General features: G+C 40.4%; 1 protein-coding gene across 4 annotated transcripts in view; it reads right to left on the bottom strand.

Annotated features, from left to right (window-relative positions):
- ADAMTSL1 (ADAMTS like 1) overlaps positions 1-18,156 on the bottom strand; it is a 391,465-nt gene that overhangs the window by 30,236 nt on the left and 343,073 nt on the right. For 3 of the 4 annotated variants that reach the window (XM_054053917.1, XM_054053918.1, XM_054053920.1), the window contains 4 exons: positions 17,046-17,199; positions 14,615-15,755; positions 9,162-9,289; positions 5,991-6,119 (listed from right to left, as the gene is read on the bottom strand). In XM_054053917.1, coding sequence (XP_053909892.1) covers positions 5,991-6,119; positions 9,162-9,289; positions 14,615-15,755; positions 17,046-17,199 — 1,552 coding nt within the window. The remainder of the gene's footprint in view (positions 1-5,990; positions 6,120-9,161; positions 9,290-14,614; positions 15,756-17,045; positions 17,200-18,156) is intronic. The other variant, XM_054053919.1, reaches the window with a different exon arrangement.

Below are 18,156 nucleotides of genomic sequence, written 5' to 3'. Positions count from 1 at the left end.
CTTTGAGCTTATTCAAGCTTGTGTGCTTACTGTATTTCCATTGTGGGGAAAGGAAGTGTGAAAGGTGGAGTCTGGAGGGCAAAGGAGAGAAAATGGAGACTCTCCTGGGTCTGCAGTCCCTGGGATGGAAAACCACTCATATCACAGCAGTCGTTCTCCTGATGCCACCCCACTGAAGTGATGATCCCCTCTCTTTTGGAGCCTAAGCTACTTACAGTACACATGGGTATTGTCAGACTTAGGCATGGAGGTATTAAGAAAAGTACCTCAGAAATAAACAATCACAAGATTATAAAATGACAAAACGTTCTCAAATTCCAGAGATCATCCTCTTTCCCTGTTTTGAAGACTAGAATTGGGTAGAGCTTTCAAGTTTTTCTTGAAAATACAGGAAGGTAAGTACAAATAGTGGGAGAAGAGGAAGGGATGAGGAGTGCTGAGAAGGGTAAAGAATAAGGGAAAGGGACAATGGGGATTTCACATGACCACAATCCTCAAGTGCAGGAACTCAAGTAAAATATATGAATATATATATAGAGACAGATGAAAGTAATTTGCTTCTTGCGTACAGCTGCTCAGACAATTTTAGTCCAGAAAGACAGATTCCTCTTCTATACTCTTCACTAACAGAGGAAGTGACAGGGTTAAAGGTAAGGCCCCTTACTGCTGTGGTATTACTGTTGAACCTAGGGAAGGTGTATTGTACCTGAAAAATGTCCATCCACTCTATAAAAATATATTTTTCTGATTGCTGCTCTACAAACTGTGTTCTTTCTCTGTCTTTAATGTGAGGTTTCTGCACTAACAGCAGATTATTTGAAACTAACCTGTAGGGCTGTTTGGTTTAGGGAAGATAGATAATATACATCACTAAGCAGCAGCTTAGTTTTTCTTAGTTCTTCCACTTTTAGTGACATATGTAAGCCTCAAGACAGGAATTTGAGAGCCAGCACAGGGATAAGCAAATATGTCGTTGCTTGGCATTGCCACAAGGGGTAGCAAGTGTATTTAAATCAGTTTTGTTGGATAATGGTAACTGATAAGAGGACAAAGGGCGGAGTGTGTTTGCCCTGCAGAAATTATCACACAGGAACTGAAAGCCTGAGAGGTGCCAGCTGGAAATAAAACACTTGGCTGGGCTGGCAAGACTTTAAGTGGTAAATAGTTATCTAAGTCTTCAGCTTTCCCCTCCACATCTATCCAGAGCAGGAAAGTTACCTGGAATGTATAGCAAACGGAACTGTGCATGCCAGTCAAGATAATTTTGTTAAACTAGGAGCTTCTGGGGGAAGAAAACATAGCATTACAAGGATCTAGCAGTGGTGACTTGTTTCCAATGCCACAATATTCTTGAAACAGAGACTTGCGTGTCAGAATCTGGTATAGCTGATGAACAAAACTAGATCATAAAGCAAGGTAAAAAATATAGCCTCCGCCACATAGATGAAATATATCAGAAAGGAATGTATAGGGAAGCTGAAAAAAGCTGCAAGCTGAAACATCAGAGAGAAGGGTATACAGGGAAAGATGGTAATATATTTTAACTTACACTTCCGACTCATCCGTGATTAATGGTACATGACACTTTGCAGGCAGATGCCTCTGTTAGAAGTCTTAGGGCCTGAAAGATTGCATGGACAAATGCCTCAGGAACTAAGTTAAAAAATTGGTTCATTCTTTCAATGTCCAACTGAATTTTCAGTAACAGTTCATGCTACATTGACTGAGGGTTCTCATACCTGAATAAATGTCTGCACGATTTAAATGCTGAAGTCAAGAAAAAGTTTCCTAAGGATACTGACATGATCCAAATTTCCCCCACATACCGCTTAGAAGTGAAATTGCCCATAGCAATCAAATTGCCTACATCAGAAACACTGCTGACTTTCTGAAGCTTGGAGAAAATACTCCAACTGAAAGTCACAGGCATCTGCAAGACTGAGTGACTTTTGGATGGGAGTTCCGTTAGGATGGTTTTGGAGAAGTCTGTGATTGCCCACAATAACCTATGTTTAAAAAATATTCTTTCACCTCTATAGGCCAAGTGAGGAAATTAAGTCAAGCGGAATAAAGCTGACTTTCAAGCTTGAACAAAACCACAACACCATCTCTGTGGTATAAGCAAAATTGAATTTCATCTTGACATAATTCATATCAGGGGCCAGTAAAACTCTAATGCATCCAGAATGATTTTGTTTTCCCCCATCTTACTGCTAATATCTATAGTTTCAGCTCAGAACATACATAGAGTTTGACAGTGCTTATGCCTTTCATAAGAAGTTAAAGAGAAATAAAAAATTACTCCCTAAGCTCCAGTAATGTTCTCTTTCATTACCTCTTGTTTTTAAGAAGCCTTCTCCAGGCTTATCAACACCTATCAGCAGCAAGTGTATATTACTGTCCCTTGACAGCAAAAGCAGCTTTAGAAAAAGTGATCTAACTGATCCTTAGAATTAATTTATTCTACTGTCCTGCTAACCCTCAATAAAGACATGTCCTCATAAAAGCCAAGACAAAAATATCCAATACATGAAGGATCCTGTACTACAGACCATACAGCACACTAAGATCATCACAGTTTATAATGGTGAGACTAACGCACACCAAATTCTCATCTGGAACAACTCTCAGTTGCTGACCTGGCTCAGAGCATCCTGAAATGACTAGAGGTAAAGCACTAGAAGGAAAAAGACTATAGCTTTAAAAAGCTATGTGAAGAGTTTCTTCATCTAGATAAGTCTCTACATAATTTTTTAATACATTAGTTTGCTTTGTAATTATGTTCACTTCATTCTCACAATCTAACCTCTTCTTTATTATCAGATGTTATTGCATTAACCATTGTTAATCTAAGTTACTTAGATCTGATGGCCATTTCAGTGTTAACACATTCTGGGGAACTTTGGCAATCCACATATAGAATCATAGAATCATAGAATCATAGAATGGTTTGGGTTGGAAGGGACCTTAAAGATCCTCCAGTTCCAAGCACCCTGCCATGGGCAGGGACATCCCACTAGATCAGGCTGCCCAAGGCCCCATCCAACCTGGCCTTGAACACCTTCAGGGATGGGACAGCCACAACTTCCCTGGGCAACTTGTGCCAGTGTCTCACCACTCTCATGTTGAAGAAATTCTTCCTTATGTCCAGTCAAAACCTGCACCCCCGCAGCTTATACCCATTGCCCCGGTCCTATCCTCACAAGCCTTTGTGAAAAGCCCCTCTCCAGCTTTCCTGTAGGCCCCCTTCAGGTACTGGAAAGTCACTATAAGATCTCCTCTGAGCCTTCTCTTCTCCAGGCTGAAAAAGCCCAACTCTCTCAGCCTGTCCTGGTAGGGAAGGTGCTCCAGCTCTCTGAGCATAGTTGTAGCCCTCCTCTGGACCTGTTCCAACAGCTTCATATCCTTCTTACACTGAGGATTCTAGAACTGGACACAGTACTTCAGATGAAGTCTCCGAAGAGAGGACTAGAAGGAGAGAATCACTTCCCTCTACCTGCTGACTACACTGCTTTTGATGCAGCCCAGGACACAGTTGGCCTTCTGGGCTGCGAGCACACCTTGCTGGCTCATGTCGAGCTTCTCATTGACCAGCACCCCCAAGCCCTTCTCTGCAGGGCTGCTCTCAATCACATCATCCCCCACCCTGTACTGAAAATGGGGATTGCCCCAACCCAGGTGCAGAACCATGTGTAAAGTTCATCCGCTCTGAAGAAGTCACCAGGATATGGCACATTTTCTGACTGAAGCAATAATCCATGTTACTAATCTTCTTAGAAATGATCTGTCTAAGTAGAATGGTCAATAATATATTAATAGTTTGGATAACCACAACCCTGAAGCAAAAACAAAAAAACTGTACTTTCAGTAGAAGGAAAATTATTTTATTGTCACACTTTTTAACAGCTTTTGTGAGATGGTATATCTTCCAGGCATAAGTGAGACAGCCGACAGAAATCATTGTCTTCCTGGATCTCTACCCATATGTAGCTTTTTTTTCATTGCTGTTGGATTACCAACACTATTTTTATGAAAATACGACTCTAACACCTATAAAATATTTCTGCCCTCATAACTCACCCTCTTATCCCCAATGTAACATCACAGCTTGTGGTTTATTACTTTGTCATAATGTCTACTGTATTAATCTCTGGTGTCAAACAGAGTTGACATTTTCTGTGGAGGCAGAAGCAGAAAGTAAACACCCATGATGAAAATTATGATTTAACTAAATTTCTTCTGTATCACAGAAGAATCCAACATACAGTAATGCTACTAGATAGCAAAAAGCCTTCTTCTAGGAGATAGGACAGTGATTCTGCTATGACACTGCTAAAATTTTGTATTGTGGTGTTCATTGTTCCAGTAGGTAGGCTTCATAAAATTGCTAGAGATTATTTTCCTCTTAGAAATGACACTAAATCTGTGCCCCTATCCATGCTGTGCTCTCCTCTTGTGGCTTTCTGATGCCACAAGAACTGTGGCAACCTTGCTTACCCACACCCTGTTTTTTTCATGATGTCTTCATACTGAAGAAGAATGGCTGCACTTCTTAAATGGGCAATCACTCCCTACATCTGTGGGACCTCCCCAGCTGCAACTGAGAGAGCCCAGCTGCAGAAATCCCAAATTATTTATGTTCATATACTACTTAGTCTATTTCACACACTGTCAGTGCAGATGGCCAGGCCGGGGCCTGAGGAAAAATAATACACCTTTCATTTCCTTGCTTGAAGGACACTAGACATCAGTCTGATTGTAAGAAAGTTCTAGTGTTCATGTTGAGAGGGTAACAGAGTTACTGAATTCACTCCTTCATGCATCGCTAGGAAAGATTCTATTGTATTTTTCCTTCATTGATCCCAGTGAGAGTAATTAATAAATTGTGATACTAGCCTGGTGTTTGCACAGCTACTGTGTATGCTTTGCTAAAGGACAGATGACTGAATAGCAAAACTTGAGCCAAATACTCTTTTCACTTAATAATTTGCATAGGGGTGTGGTTGGCTGAACTTCAAGAAAGAGAACTGACAACCACTAAAGTGCCTAAAGTGGACAGGAAGTGTAAAAAAAAAAAGCAGGATGTAAGTATATTTGCAGTGCAAGTGCTTACTTAGAATCATCTGAAGTAGCTGCTAGAGACAAGAAGCTAAAGCAAGGGTCCATACAAGTCTCCACTGCAGATATTTTTGTTAACACTCAGCATGGCCCACGGTGTTTTATAAGCTGCTCCCTTCCTCTCCTATTCCCCCTCATGTTAGGCATGAAAGTACAATGAATTAAAGGTCTGTCCCTGGATCTTTAATTATCTCCCAGCTCACTCTCCTCTCCCACCCCTCCACACCAAAACCAATCCCACCAACAGCTGTGGGATTGCCACAGGCAGGTAGGGTCAAACTTTTAGTCACCACTGGAAAGAGGAAACCTCTGTTGTAAGACTGAGGGGCACTCGGTTTCCAGCTGGAAAACAGTTTCAGGGAAAACTTTGTTTCAGCAGAATCCCTCTGAATTCCTGCACTCCCAAGATGAAAAAAAAGAAAAATCCAAAAACCAGTGTGCTAACGTGCCCTTAATTGGAAAAAAAACCCCAGAGCTTGGTGGGAAAAGAAGGAACTAATGTGAATAGACTTTAAAAACCCCATGAATGGGGAAATGAGCCAGTCTGTGTTGTATATTCTCACCAAATATCCCCAACAGGTAGGAACGTCTATTAGTTTTACGGTATCCACATTGCACTGTGTATCTCTAAAAAAGATGCCTGTTGTATTGTCCCAGACCAATCTCCTTAAGCCACCATAGTTTTCTTGCTGGTATTGATAAAATGAGGACCATTTCTGTGGTAAGAATTAATGGAAACAATGAAGTTTGCCTGAGTCTTAGAAGTAACTTGCAGTTTCACACTGCTGCACCTGGAGACAGCAATTTACTAAAGAAGCCTGCAGAAATTTGTAGCCAAAGGTACCTGCATGGGAGACAAAGTAATTGCTCACCTGCAACCTGGCAGCTAATGGTAACATTTACTCTCTGGACTGTTTTCACTGTGCTTCCAATATCTACAGTGACAGCAGGCGACTCAGTGTTGATCACAGTAACTCTTGATGCTTTTATCAGTGGCTTTCCTGTATAAAAGAAGAACCACAGTTTGTCAGATGAAGCACACTGGACTCATGTGGGACAGCTGGTCTGGGGCACTCTGTATAAAAAGTACCTACGCAGGACAGGTGGATAAGTGAAAATGCTGGAATATGAGGCCACCTGCTCTTTATAACACTACAGTGTCACCAGATTCCATGGGAAAAGCTGTCTTGCAAAAAGAAAAAACATGCGTAGAGCAAAGGCAGAAGAAAATAGCATTAAAGCCATATGGACACAGATGAGAACCAGCTGAACCAATAAACACCAGTACAATCGGAGCTGCAGCAAGACGTTTGCCTAGTATGGCAGCCAAAATACCACCCTTCGCTACAGGCTGAACGTAGGAAAAATAAGCCAAAGTGATGGCTACAGGTACATTAATAGTGCAGGAGGTTTAATGCAACATGTAAGCAGTTTTATGCAATGATCATTTTTTCTTTAACATACAGTGGAAACACTGTGACAGGGAAGACCAGACCATAGCCAGAAAGTTTGCTCATAATCACTAGTGTAAGAAGATAAGAGACATAAACCAGCTTCTGTCACATAGCCTTGTTAGGTTTTCTCTAAAGCCTGTACTAACAATGTGAGACATTAACATTGTTTACACGTGACAAACACAGCTGCTTTTCCTCCATAACAAACTTTTCTAATTGTTTTCAGAGTTCTTCCAACATCACTGACAGCGAGTAGGTGGGTCTACGTGTTTCCCTACTGTTGTGCCTGTCTGTGTGAGATTAGCTGTGAAGTTACCCACCTCGGGGCTCCACGAGCCTTCTGCAACTCCTTTTGAAGGCGGACCGTAAAGGTATGCCTACATGACAAGAAACAGCTCAGTGGTATTTGGGCTTAGCTCTGAGAAGGGGGAGTGAAACAGTGGAGCTGACAGAGCTTGGTTGAGTCAGCCCTGGCCAAAATGCTCTGCAGGCAGGATGTTAGCAGAAGGGGTAGAACATGACAACACTGATTCAAATAGCATGAGACTTGGGTATTTTTGATTCAATGTTGTATTTTCAAACTCATCTTTACCCAAAAATCTACAAACACATTCCCCCCCTCCCCCCGCAAAATAAATGATCAGGTACAAACCAGGCTCAGATACCATTATTTGCTTTCAGAAGCTGCAGGTTTAGGCTAACGTCTACCACTGGCTTCATTTATGTGTTAGTGTGGAGGTGACCAAGGGAGCAAAGAATGAGGAGAGAAAAAGAATTTGGTTTCATTGAACTCCTGGAGAGTTCTGAAAATTTATTTCAGATTTAACTACAATTTGCCCTTTATAGCTATATTTCCAGGGATTTTAAAAGATGTCTTTCATCTGGATTCCTGTCATATCAAAACAAAAAATTTCATCTGGTGCTTCTAATACCCAAGAGAAAGAACATTGCATTTTATAGGTGAAATACCTCCAAAAGTTTTGATGCTTTGTGACAAGCCCTAAAGAAAAGAAAGAAAAATTCTTTAGATATCCATCAGACTTTTATTTTTCTGATTGGTTTCCACATTCTCATCAAAAGATTAAAAATCTGTTAGCCGTTCAACCCACTAATGAGTAGCAAACCACTGAGAGAAAAGGAATTATATTCCACTCTCTTTTTTTTTCTCATGCATGTGTTAAACTAATCAGAAATCCTTCAATGAAATAAGCTTTCGTCCCTACTCCTGATGACTCTAAAGATGGTCTCAGCTTCCCACTTTTTTTGAGAAAGTACTTCCATCATGCCAAAAAGGTTGTTGCTTTGCTCCCAAAACTGCTCACTACTGCTGCCTGGAAATCAGCAAAGATATTCCTGATCTGCAGTAGTGTAAAAATGATCAGTCTCTTTGTTTTTTCCTACATGTAATACGCGTAGCTCTGATGCACAGCTTCCTTTTCCGCTCTGGGGGATTCAGCTCTTCTCTTGCTAAGGGACAGACAAGGTCTCTTCCCAACTGGTTTATTGATCATCAGAGCTTTACTGCTTGTCATTGCTGCATTTTTAGATTTTCTTTATGCTCCTCTAACCTGAAATTTTCTCTATGTTTGGTGTAAAAACCTCATGCTTACCTATAGCCATTCCTTTCTCTAATCATACACAAATATATTGGCAGTTGACAGTCATTGCCTGCACGCTGGAGGCCACCAAATGCTTCCACGTTCTGGACCACTGAAATGGAGGGTCTGAAAAATCAGTAAGCTTTCTAGCATTCCTAATGTATTTCCTTTTGCATTTGTGATAAATAGGATCCTCCTTCTCTAATACCTCTCTGCTTCACCACAGTCCTTGTCTGTCTCTTCTGTCCCTTGACCTTACTCAGAAGCTCCTCATTCACATTTGCTACTGTCCCTCTATCAGTCCTGATGTGGTTGCTGACATTGCCTCCCAATGAACCTTGAAGAAGCTGTATTTGTGCCCTATCTTCCCTTTCCTTTGGCATACATACGGGCAAGTTTTCTTTAGAAATGAAATCTAAACTAACAAAGGATATTTAGTCTGCTTTAGAACTCAATCATTACTAGAGAAATATAAACACAGAAGTTAATTTTTTTTATGAACTGTTATTTGCCAGACATGCTTGTGCCACAATGGATCACATATGACACAGGGTTTGATCCTGCAAAGGCCTACCTCTTCAGTCCTTGCTTAATGTACAGAGGAATAAATCCTTCAACCAGTCTGTTGGACTTGAAAAGATGAGCGACAGGTTTAAAATGAAGCATATGAGTTGGGAGACTTAGACTGCACTGCCCATATAGGTTGTTAATAACCAGGATGAGCACTGTCTTGAGAGCATGTCAAATGCCGCAAGTGAGAAAAATCATTGATCTGTTGCAGAAATCCACAGATCTCATGTACTGTCCATGAATGCTGGACTGTGTCTCAGGAGTTTGCTGAGTTCACAAACAGTGTTTTCATCAGTGTACTTTTGTTGACCGATCTTACACACCCAGCATCCACAGGCATATTTTCCCCCACAAGCAATTTCTGTCCAGAATCAGACAATTAGCAGGGAACATCCTGCAGTTACAGAGAGTGATGTATTACCTGCTAGAGTAACAGCAATTGAGACAGAGTCAGATCCCAGGGAATTGGACGCATTACAAGCGTAGAAACCCACATCATCTTCCACAGGTGCTAGAATCTGCAAGGAGTCATCAGGCTGAAGTAGCATCCTGGAGTAAAGCAGAAAGAAAGAATCTCCTAGTTTGTGTGAACATGAATACATTTACTGGGATTTTTTCAGGTTCAGGTGACTTTTTTACAGTTTAGGCCTTTAGGCTATAGTTATAAAACTGTTAAGAGAGTTGAAGTCTTACATTCAGAATGTGAGCTGTGATTACTTGCATAAAATTTTAGACACGTTCCTGGTTCTTCTACTGCTGATATGCATATTAGAGAAAGATTTCTGAGTACTCAGGATATCTGACCATCATTTATGAAATCTCCTCTACTGTGTCACTTCCTGCATGATGTTAAATGAGCTGCCTAGTCTCACTGTCTCCCAGTTCTGCAAACCACGAATAGCAGTAGTAAAGAAAAAGCCAAATTACTGCAAGGGAAAAGTCATGAAACCTGCTGAAGCTAGGCACAAACAAGTGAAGTGAATCGTCAGCTCGGTGTCAAAGCCTGACATAGGCTCAAAATTCTTTGATTGCTGGGCAGTTTGTACAAACTCAGCAGTCTCATTGCTCCCCTAATCATCAGTGAGCACAGAGAGAAATGCTCCTTAGGCTGAATCAACTGTTTCATTCCTCTGCCAGTAAGTGGAGCCTACCATGATCTCAGTGTACTGCCCATGGTTAAATGGGATCAATATGGCCTCAGAGCTCTTATAAACTGCTTCTTTTCACAGTCTCAGCCTGATTTTGCAGTGGTATAACTTCATCAAGTCCTGACGTGTTTAAATAAGAATTCAGTCAACATGCTGTTTGTCAATGCTTATGTACACTTATTTTCAGCACAGGGTATTTAATGACTATTGTTCCTTTCTCTTAATTTTTATCTGAAACTGTTGATAAAACTTAGTGATAAATTACTTTTCTAATCAGCGGCTTTCAGCAGCTGTTGAATGTAAAATCTTAGTTGAGGCTGTGATTGAGAGTGAGAAGGGTGAAAGAGGGTGAGGGATATGCCTATAAAACACATGCAATAGCAGTCTGCTCACAGATCCTGAGTTTCTCTTCCACACCCATCCATGCAATGAAAACTATAGTCTTGTGGACCATAAGAAGCAGATACTTGATCTTACACAACACTGTGGGTGGTAGATCTCTAAAACAAACCATATTAGGGTCACCCATCAAAGTCTATTGTAGGAAAAAAATCCTGTGTTAATTTTCTCTTTTTGACCCTTCACTTGAGTAACTGTAAAAATTACTATTAATAAAAGGAAAGAGTTGCCTTTTGTCAACCAAGCTTTGCAAGTGCCTAGAAAAATGCATGTTTGCAAAACAATCAATCATGTTTGCATCTTTGCTTGCACAGCAAAAAAACCCCAACAGTTACAAGAATTCCTTCCTCGCTTCTGCTTTCAAGGATCTTTTCTTTCTTGCCACTAATCATGAACAGGGCAGGCTTCTAGTTAGCCACTGCTAACACCACCAGTGACTAACAAATTTCTTTACTTACAGAACTAGTGTTAGCATCTGTTGCAACTCAAACTGGACTGTCCAGGACCAAATGCATACGTATCTGACATGTCATTTCCCTAGTTTAATACTGACTGGTTCAATATCTACACAAAATCCATTAGAGCTTCAGAATTTGTCTCAACTTATGCTAGCATATAACAGTTAAAAGTTGTGTGTTATTAAGATTATTATGTTGCTATTATTACTAAACTAAAATATTATTAAAAATTAACACCTTGTAAAACACAATGGAACAGCATTTGTTGTTCATCAATTTTTCTGATGTAAATCTCTCCTTGCCAAATTAAGTCCCCTCAAAATATAGCACAAATATTTTTAGAAACAGAAATAGGCCAGGTAGATACCTGCCTTCAAAAAAAATAACACAAATGCAGCTTGGTCCTCCTATCTTTTCAACTCAAGTTTTAATGTCCTTCTCTAGAAACAAAGCTGATGTCCTCTTCTTTTCAATAGTTCTTTCTGTTATTTGTGTGTCACAACTTGGTATAGCTGCTTTTCTTGAAAGCACATCTTTTATTATCACTCTTTGTTCAGAATGATTTATTTTGCCTGTATTCCCTATCTGCTTCTACATTGCTCTTTTTGTTAAATATTTAGGCACTTTCCAGTGGTGAAAAAATACCAGCTGCAGCAATTCTTTCCATAGCAACAAGTCTTCAGAAACTCGTTTTATGGACTTAAAATGATACACCTTAATGTTTAATGAGTTTCATTGCAATTGCTTCAAACTGTAGTTTTTCCAAGACAAAAATGTGTTTATAGGACCTATATCAGTGACTAATTCAGATGGCACCTCACAAACACCCAACACCGTATCACCTTATGTTTACATTCTGCTTCATATCCATTTAAAAATACATTTCTGTTATGGAAAAGTTATAGAAAAATACATTTCTGTTATAAAAAAGTACCAATGGGTTCCCAGTGATCAAAATTACAGCATACTTGGAAGGCTTGCTAAGCAATGCATAAATCCCTTCAAGATTTTCCACTTTTAAAATTGGCCTCTAAGAAAGTTAATCCAAATTTTCTTTGAAATAAAATATTTTCCATCATTTACAGAAATGTGCACACTTTGGTACAGGTACTAGCAGGCTCTGAAGCTGCACTCAGAACCGGTGCTGATGTTAACCTGACACTTGAACTTTAGGGGACAGTACAGACACACATGTTAAATATGCACTCAGGTTAAATATGCAGGCTCAAGTCAAGGAAATCTTACTGCAACCACACAGACATTTTCAACTGCTGCAGCCTTTTGTGCCACTTGTTTTCATTCTAGTGAGTAACAGAAAGCCAATAGTTTTGGGAGGCCTGTGTAATATAAATATGTTTTTGTGACAGTACCTCTACTAAAGCTAAAGAAATTAATTTTTGCAAGGGGAGCTATGTAGTAGAAGTCATAAATACTTTTAAATGGATAGAACAGTTCATGAAAGGAGGCAATAGGAATAGACCCACTTGTTGCTAGATCACTGGTCCAGACAAAATGCGCTGCCACAATGCATGGAAGTGAGTACCTTTATCTCGGTATCTGGTAACACACAAGACTGGTAGCTATCACCCAAACCAAACCCAGCAGCCTACCTTCTAAAAATTACAACAGATACCAGATACAACTGGAATCTCAGTATACTCAGCAGGGCACGAGCCGAGAGACTTCAGCACAACTTTCTGAACTTCACCTTAAATGTCTCTCTTTGATACTGGTTCAGAAAACCCCATCTAAATGGGAATAAGAAAATTAATAAAGACATAGGTGGGCTGGGAAAGTGGTTTCTCTTTTCCATTCTGCAGCCAAACTATGAAGACAAGCTGCAGAGCTGAAAGACAGCTCAAGCACACCAAACACCACCACATGCAGATGGCCCTGCAGTTTACAGCAGCATACTGTGAGACTGCTTAAATGGTGGCTTTCATTTATACAGCAGATTGGCAGCCAGCAAGTGTATTTTAAGCCAAAACCAGAATACTGCTGTTAAGAATCCAGCAAAACATCCACAATCTAATTTTTATATGCACTATGATTTCTAAACTTCCATTAACTCCCAAGTTATAGATGTTGAGTATCTCTGAAGCCCAGAGCATGGCTTATTTTCTCCCTGCTCAACCTGGAGGAAACATTAAGTGAAAAGTACAGAAGGAAGATCATAAAGCAGAAACTGCCTGAACCCTTAAAGATGAGTCATTAATGAATAGTGCTACTAAGTGGCAAATACGCTACACTTTCTTGAGTCTTTCAAAACAGAAATTTTCAGCACACATGGTTGCCTAGTAATTTAGAACAGCAACACAGCGTTTAATGCTACTTCGGCCAAAATGAGCAGTAAAACAGGTTGAAACACCGAAAGATAAAAAAAACTCAACCAAAATTTCAGAAATTGCAAAGCTGTTTTACTGTCAGCTAAATGAATCTGCCTGTTGCTATACCATGACTGCTTATATGGTGTGAGATAGACTTGTAATTTTCTCATGAGTGTAGTCTCCAGCTTTAACCACATAAGGACTTAATGTAACCTCCATTATTCCCGTCCAAGTATACCCCAGAAATGACAGTAATTTCAAACAGTGACAAAAAAAAGAAATAAAAAAAATAAATCTCTAATTGGCACAATTCCAACAGGGTGTAACCACTGGTAATGAAAATCTATATATGAAACTTCTAGGGGGGGCATGAAGACGTTTTCACAGGACTATGGCCAAATGAAGGGATACTATCGGCCCAAGTCTCGATTAAGACTGTGTCCCTCCCCCTGCAAGAGCTACCATTTTTTTTTGCCTGAAACCTTATATACTTACTAGCCTTCAGACACAGAAAGAGAGACAAGAACAAGAAAATTCAGCACATTAAAAAAAAGACCAGTGTTGGAGAGATGCAGTTGCCAAAGTGAGAAAAGAGCTAATAAACTGATTGTATAACTACACCCTGTACCTAAATCAAGACTTTACTGGATGATTCACAGGCACCACACTGGAAATCAGTTTTTGCCTTGACTCCATCTTTTCTCTTTTCTCAAGATGACCTCATGACAAAATTCAGGTGTCTTACCTGAGGTCAGTGTGTTGTGCAGAAAATGCTGCTAGCAGATCCCTGGACTGCTTTGTTGCTGGTAAATACAACTGCCTCTCATTCTCTCTGCCTATCCTTATATACCACTTTCTCACAGAATAGAACCAACATACAAAATCTCAAGTATACATATGAAAAAAATATACGTTATCAACACAACTAAGCATATAACTAGCATTAACAGTAGTGTCTTTTTGTGTGCTTTGCACACAAACACTAAATGATAAGCAGGTAAAGGTTACCTGAAGGAAAACCAGCATCTTTGTGGTATACTGATAAAAGCACTTTGTTACCGAAGTTCTCATGCTACACTGAGGGCCAGTGTTTGGAGGGTGAGCCAACTCAAATCACCAGACTGATGCTTAGAGATCAGTGTGTTGACATGACATCGTAGCTGCAAATAGCTACAAAGTTTCTAGCCTCTATCAGGGCATACAAGGGGAACCTCCACCTTAAGATGGCAAAATACACTAGGCTCCTAGCCTCCAGATGTGGAGTGCTCTATTGGCTGCATTAAGCACTGATCTGCTTATTTAACAAACTCTTTTTTTTTACTTACTGAAACAGATGTAAAGCCGCACCATACTGACCCAGCACCCAGACCTTGTTGAAAAGTGACTGTGTGTCTACTACTTCTCATATGTTAACCCTTCTTTCTGCTATGAAATCAGACTACAGCAAAATATCGTTCTCTCCATCAGACTGACAGGTAGTGAAAATATGGACCTAAGAATCAAAATATCAATTACTTTCTTAAAAGTTAAGTAATGTTTTACCTATCATTGTATTTCACCTCTTCTCCATTCTTAGCCCAGCTGATGGTGGGCTTTGGGTTTCCCACTGCTTCACAGTGAAGCAGCACGCTCAGTGTGCCACTGGCTAGGACCACTGTCTGTCCTAGGTGGGTAATAACCTCTGAAGCAGAAAGCTGTTGTGCTGCTGAAATCTTTCGAAGGATGGCAGGCTTTTGATGAGGTCTGTGTAAGCCACTTGACAGATCTACAGAGGTGGGAAGAAATGTTTCAGCAGATGATGTCCTGAGGGAGCTAGTAAATCCAGAAACATATCTGTGGAGAGGGTACTCCACCAAGGCTGAATCTACTTGTCGCTGTGATGCTTTGAGGACAGATTCCTGGTGCTCCAAGTGGCTCCTGAAAACCTCATGAGCCAGCTGCACAACAAGCTGCTCAGTGTAAACATCTTTAAGCTCCTCAGGCTGTTGAGACAAATTCCTTATGATATCATCCAAACGTTTCTGCTCTGTGACCAGAGTAAATGGCTGATTATACTCCCGGCTCTGGTCCTCCTCTGAGGATACGTTTCTTTCTGTCGACTCTTGGGCTTCCCAGGACTCCAGATTTTCCCCTGGCCAGCCTCTGTGCTGTAGCAGCCTTAAGATAATATCATCATACCAGCTGCTGGGGTCAGCAAGTTGCCCTCGCTTTTCAGCCTTGCTCCCATTGAAGAGAATCCCATTGATATGTTTCTCCTGTGTTCGCAAGGCTTCATTTAAGCTGGCCTTTCTCATGGCCTCTTCCTCCTTAATACCAGTTGGCTGCCCAGCAATGATCTTCTTGTTGCTTCCAATTAGTTTAATTACAAAATGCTCCCGGGCCGGTCCTGCTGTGCAGGTGTATGTCCCAGTGTCTGAAGGCTTCAAACGATGGATCTTCATGTACCCATAGGGTGCAATGGTGATGTGAGCTGAGCTGATGAGCCTCTTGTTATCCTTCTCCCAAGTAATCATTGATTTCCAGAACCTCCTTGTGGGGCATCGAAGAATAACAGAGGTTTTGGGCAGCAGGTAGGCATACCCACCCACAATAAAGTTTAGCTTCTTCTGCTTCTTTGTCTGGATGTAAATTTTCTTTATGGCCATAATATGGGGGCTTTGCTTATGAGCTGGCCTGTTGTGCCCTGAAATATCATTAATACTATTAGTATGTGATATATTAAACAAAACAAACAATTTACTTTGGTGCTGCCAACATTCAACCCATTAAAGAATAATAGAAAGTGACCACCAGCTCCTGAACAATAAGTTATCAGAGCAATCAAAATAAGAGGAATAACAAGGCACTATTCATGAATGCAAAAGTAGTCCTGCTCAAGATACATGCAGGAATAAAAGAGACAGAGACAAAAGCTTTATTACAGGGAGAAAGCTTGAGTGAAAATGTAGTTCTTGTTAAAGTGTATAAATGAAGATTGTTGCTTATAAATACATTGAAAAGACAAACCCTCTAAAACAACATGTTCTTGCAGTTTACAGCAGTACAGAAGAACAAAAATGATGATACCTTAGGGAGCAATCTTGAACAGAACAAAACTGCATAGACTAGGCTTAAAAACACAGTAAATACATGGAAAATAAGTGCAATAGTTCAATGTGTCCTTCCAGTTTCCAGATATCTATGACAGAGATCTTTGTTATGAAACACTAAATAAAGCAGTATAGGTACATTATCAGTAAACAACATGCAACATTTGGTTCCAGCTTTAGTTCTGAACATCAGGTCTTTTCTCCCCGACATACCCAATATTTAACAGTTTCAGAGGTCATAGTCAGCTCTGGGCTGCAGCTAGGGTGACTTCTGAACATTTGCACATCCAGTTAGCTCACTGCAACCAAGGGTAGGGCTTACAAGGAGACTACTGCTCTTGTGAAGGGCAACAACAAATGCATGATATATCAATGTAAAATAAAACTAACTTAGGTTGCATTGTTCATTAGCAATCCCTGGTCAAAGAGGGTTCTGAGTGACATAATGAAATAATAAGGTTTTAAACGATCTCCAAAAAAATTCCTTACCAAACATTTTCTTTGCAGCTGTTCTAGCAGAGTTTATTTGCGGCTGCCATCAGGCTGCTGTGCTGTTATCTCTGAGTCTCAACATTTCAGTAGTGAAGTTTAGATCTAGATTTTGGACAGAATTTTGAGCTAGTTCTTTCAGAAATAAGTAGTTTCCTTCCAGCACAGTGGCTCACTCGCAGTAAAATTAACAGTTTTCATCCGCTAACTTGCCTGATTGCTAAACAAAGCACACTTCTTCCTAGACAGAAAAGCTCAGCAGCAGCAGTCACTCTGCAAGACCAAGTAATACTACTGCAAGACAATGTTAGGGAGCAGGTAACAGCATGGATTACTTAGTGATGGACATCCAAGCTTCCTCTCCCCAGACACTCCCAAGCATCTTTTTCACTTACTTGCACAGGTGCCCAGTGCACAGGACCTGATCAAGGACGAGAACGGCAAAGGTGGGCACATTGAGGAATTGATGAAGACAGCATCTCCGGTTTTCAACATCTTTCTGCAAATGGCATTTCGACTCTGGGTGCCCTCTCCACAGCTCACTGAACACTAGGAACAGAACCAGAAACATTAGGAACAAGGTATATTAAAAACTCCTTCTCACAACCCCCACCCTCCCTCACTTCCTGTATCCATTTTGCATACTCATACCACAGTACAGACCTATTACAGCGCTCAAAATATTGCAGTGGAATAAAGTGGAGCACCGTTTGGCCATTCAGTTACAAGCAGTGCAGGCACAATAGGGAGATGAAATATCAGGTATTTTCTGTCCTTTCAAGCTTTAGATCTTCCCACACTCCTTTTCATACTTTTTTTGCTCAGATGGTGTCCCTTGTTTTAATGGTACTGCGCTACAGTGTAAAGCTTGTGTCTGCACTTTATTTCTAGATATCTGTGTCTGCTGGCTGGAAAAACTCCTGCTCATAGCCAAGAGCAGACCACATTGACTTGCACTTCACAAATACATCCTATTCTGCTAAAATCTAGCCTAAACTTAACCTTTGAGCTTTACTGTTGCACATCTATTAGAAGTAATACATAGATGAGTGTTTCAGATACCAATGAGTTACTGCAGCCTTCTAGTTACCACACAGGGCTTACACAAAAGACTATAAACCCTGTAATACCAGACTGTGGTGTCCAACACACCGGTGGGAAATATTTGATGGAATTCAGCATACCTATTTTATTTCATATTTATGTACACAGTATCACAAGAAAAGAGAACACAGGCAGTGCCATTGTACTGGGACCCAGGCAGCAGTCTGTAAAGGTACTGCAAAGTAAATTGAGCTGTACAAAATTGGTAGCACAAATGTACACGTGCCCTTCTTTTACATTTAGGTGCACACGTGTTAAAGGGGACGGGAGATAAACTGAAGGGGAGAAAACAAGCTAAGTGTAAGAAGAGCAAAACTGTGAAGTGAAATGGGGTGGAAAGAGTGAAGTCAGATTTGATTTTATTAAGTGCCAGTATAAAGATATGTGAGCTGTATGGGTGTC

Source organism: Cuculus canorus, chromosome Z (assembly GCF_017976375.1).
Source record: "Cuculus canorus isolate bCucCan1 chromosome Z, bCucCan1.pri, whole genome shotgun sequence".
Taxonomy (NCBI): domain Eukaryota; kingdom Metazoa; phylum Chordata; class Aves; order Cuculiformes; family Cuculidae; genus Cuculus; species Cuculus canorus.
Note: the sequence above shows the minus strand (reverse complement) of the source record. Positions and strands in the feature narration are given on the sequence as shown.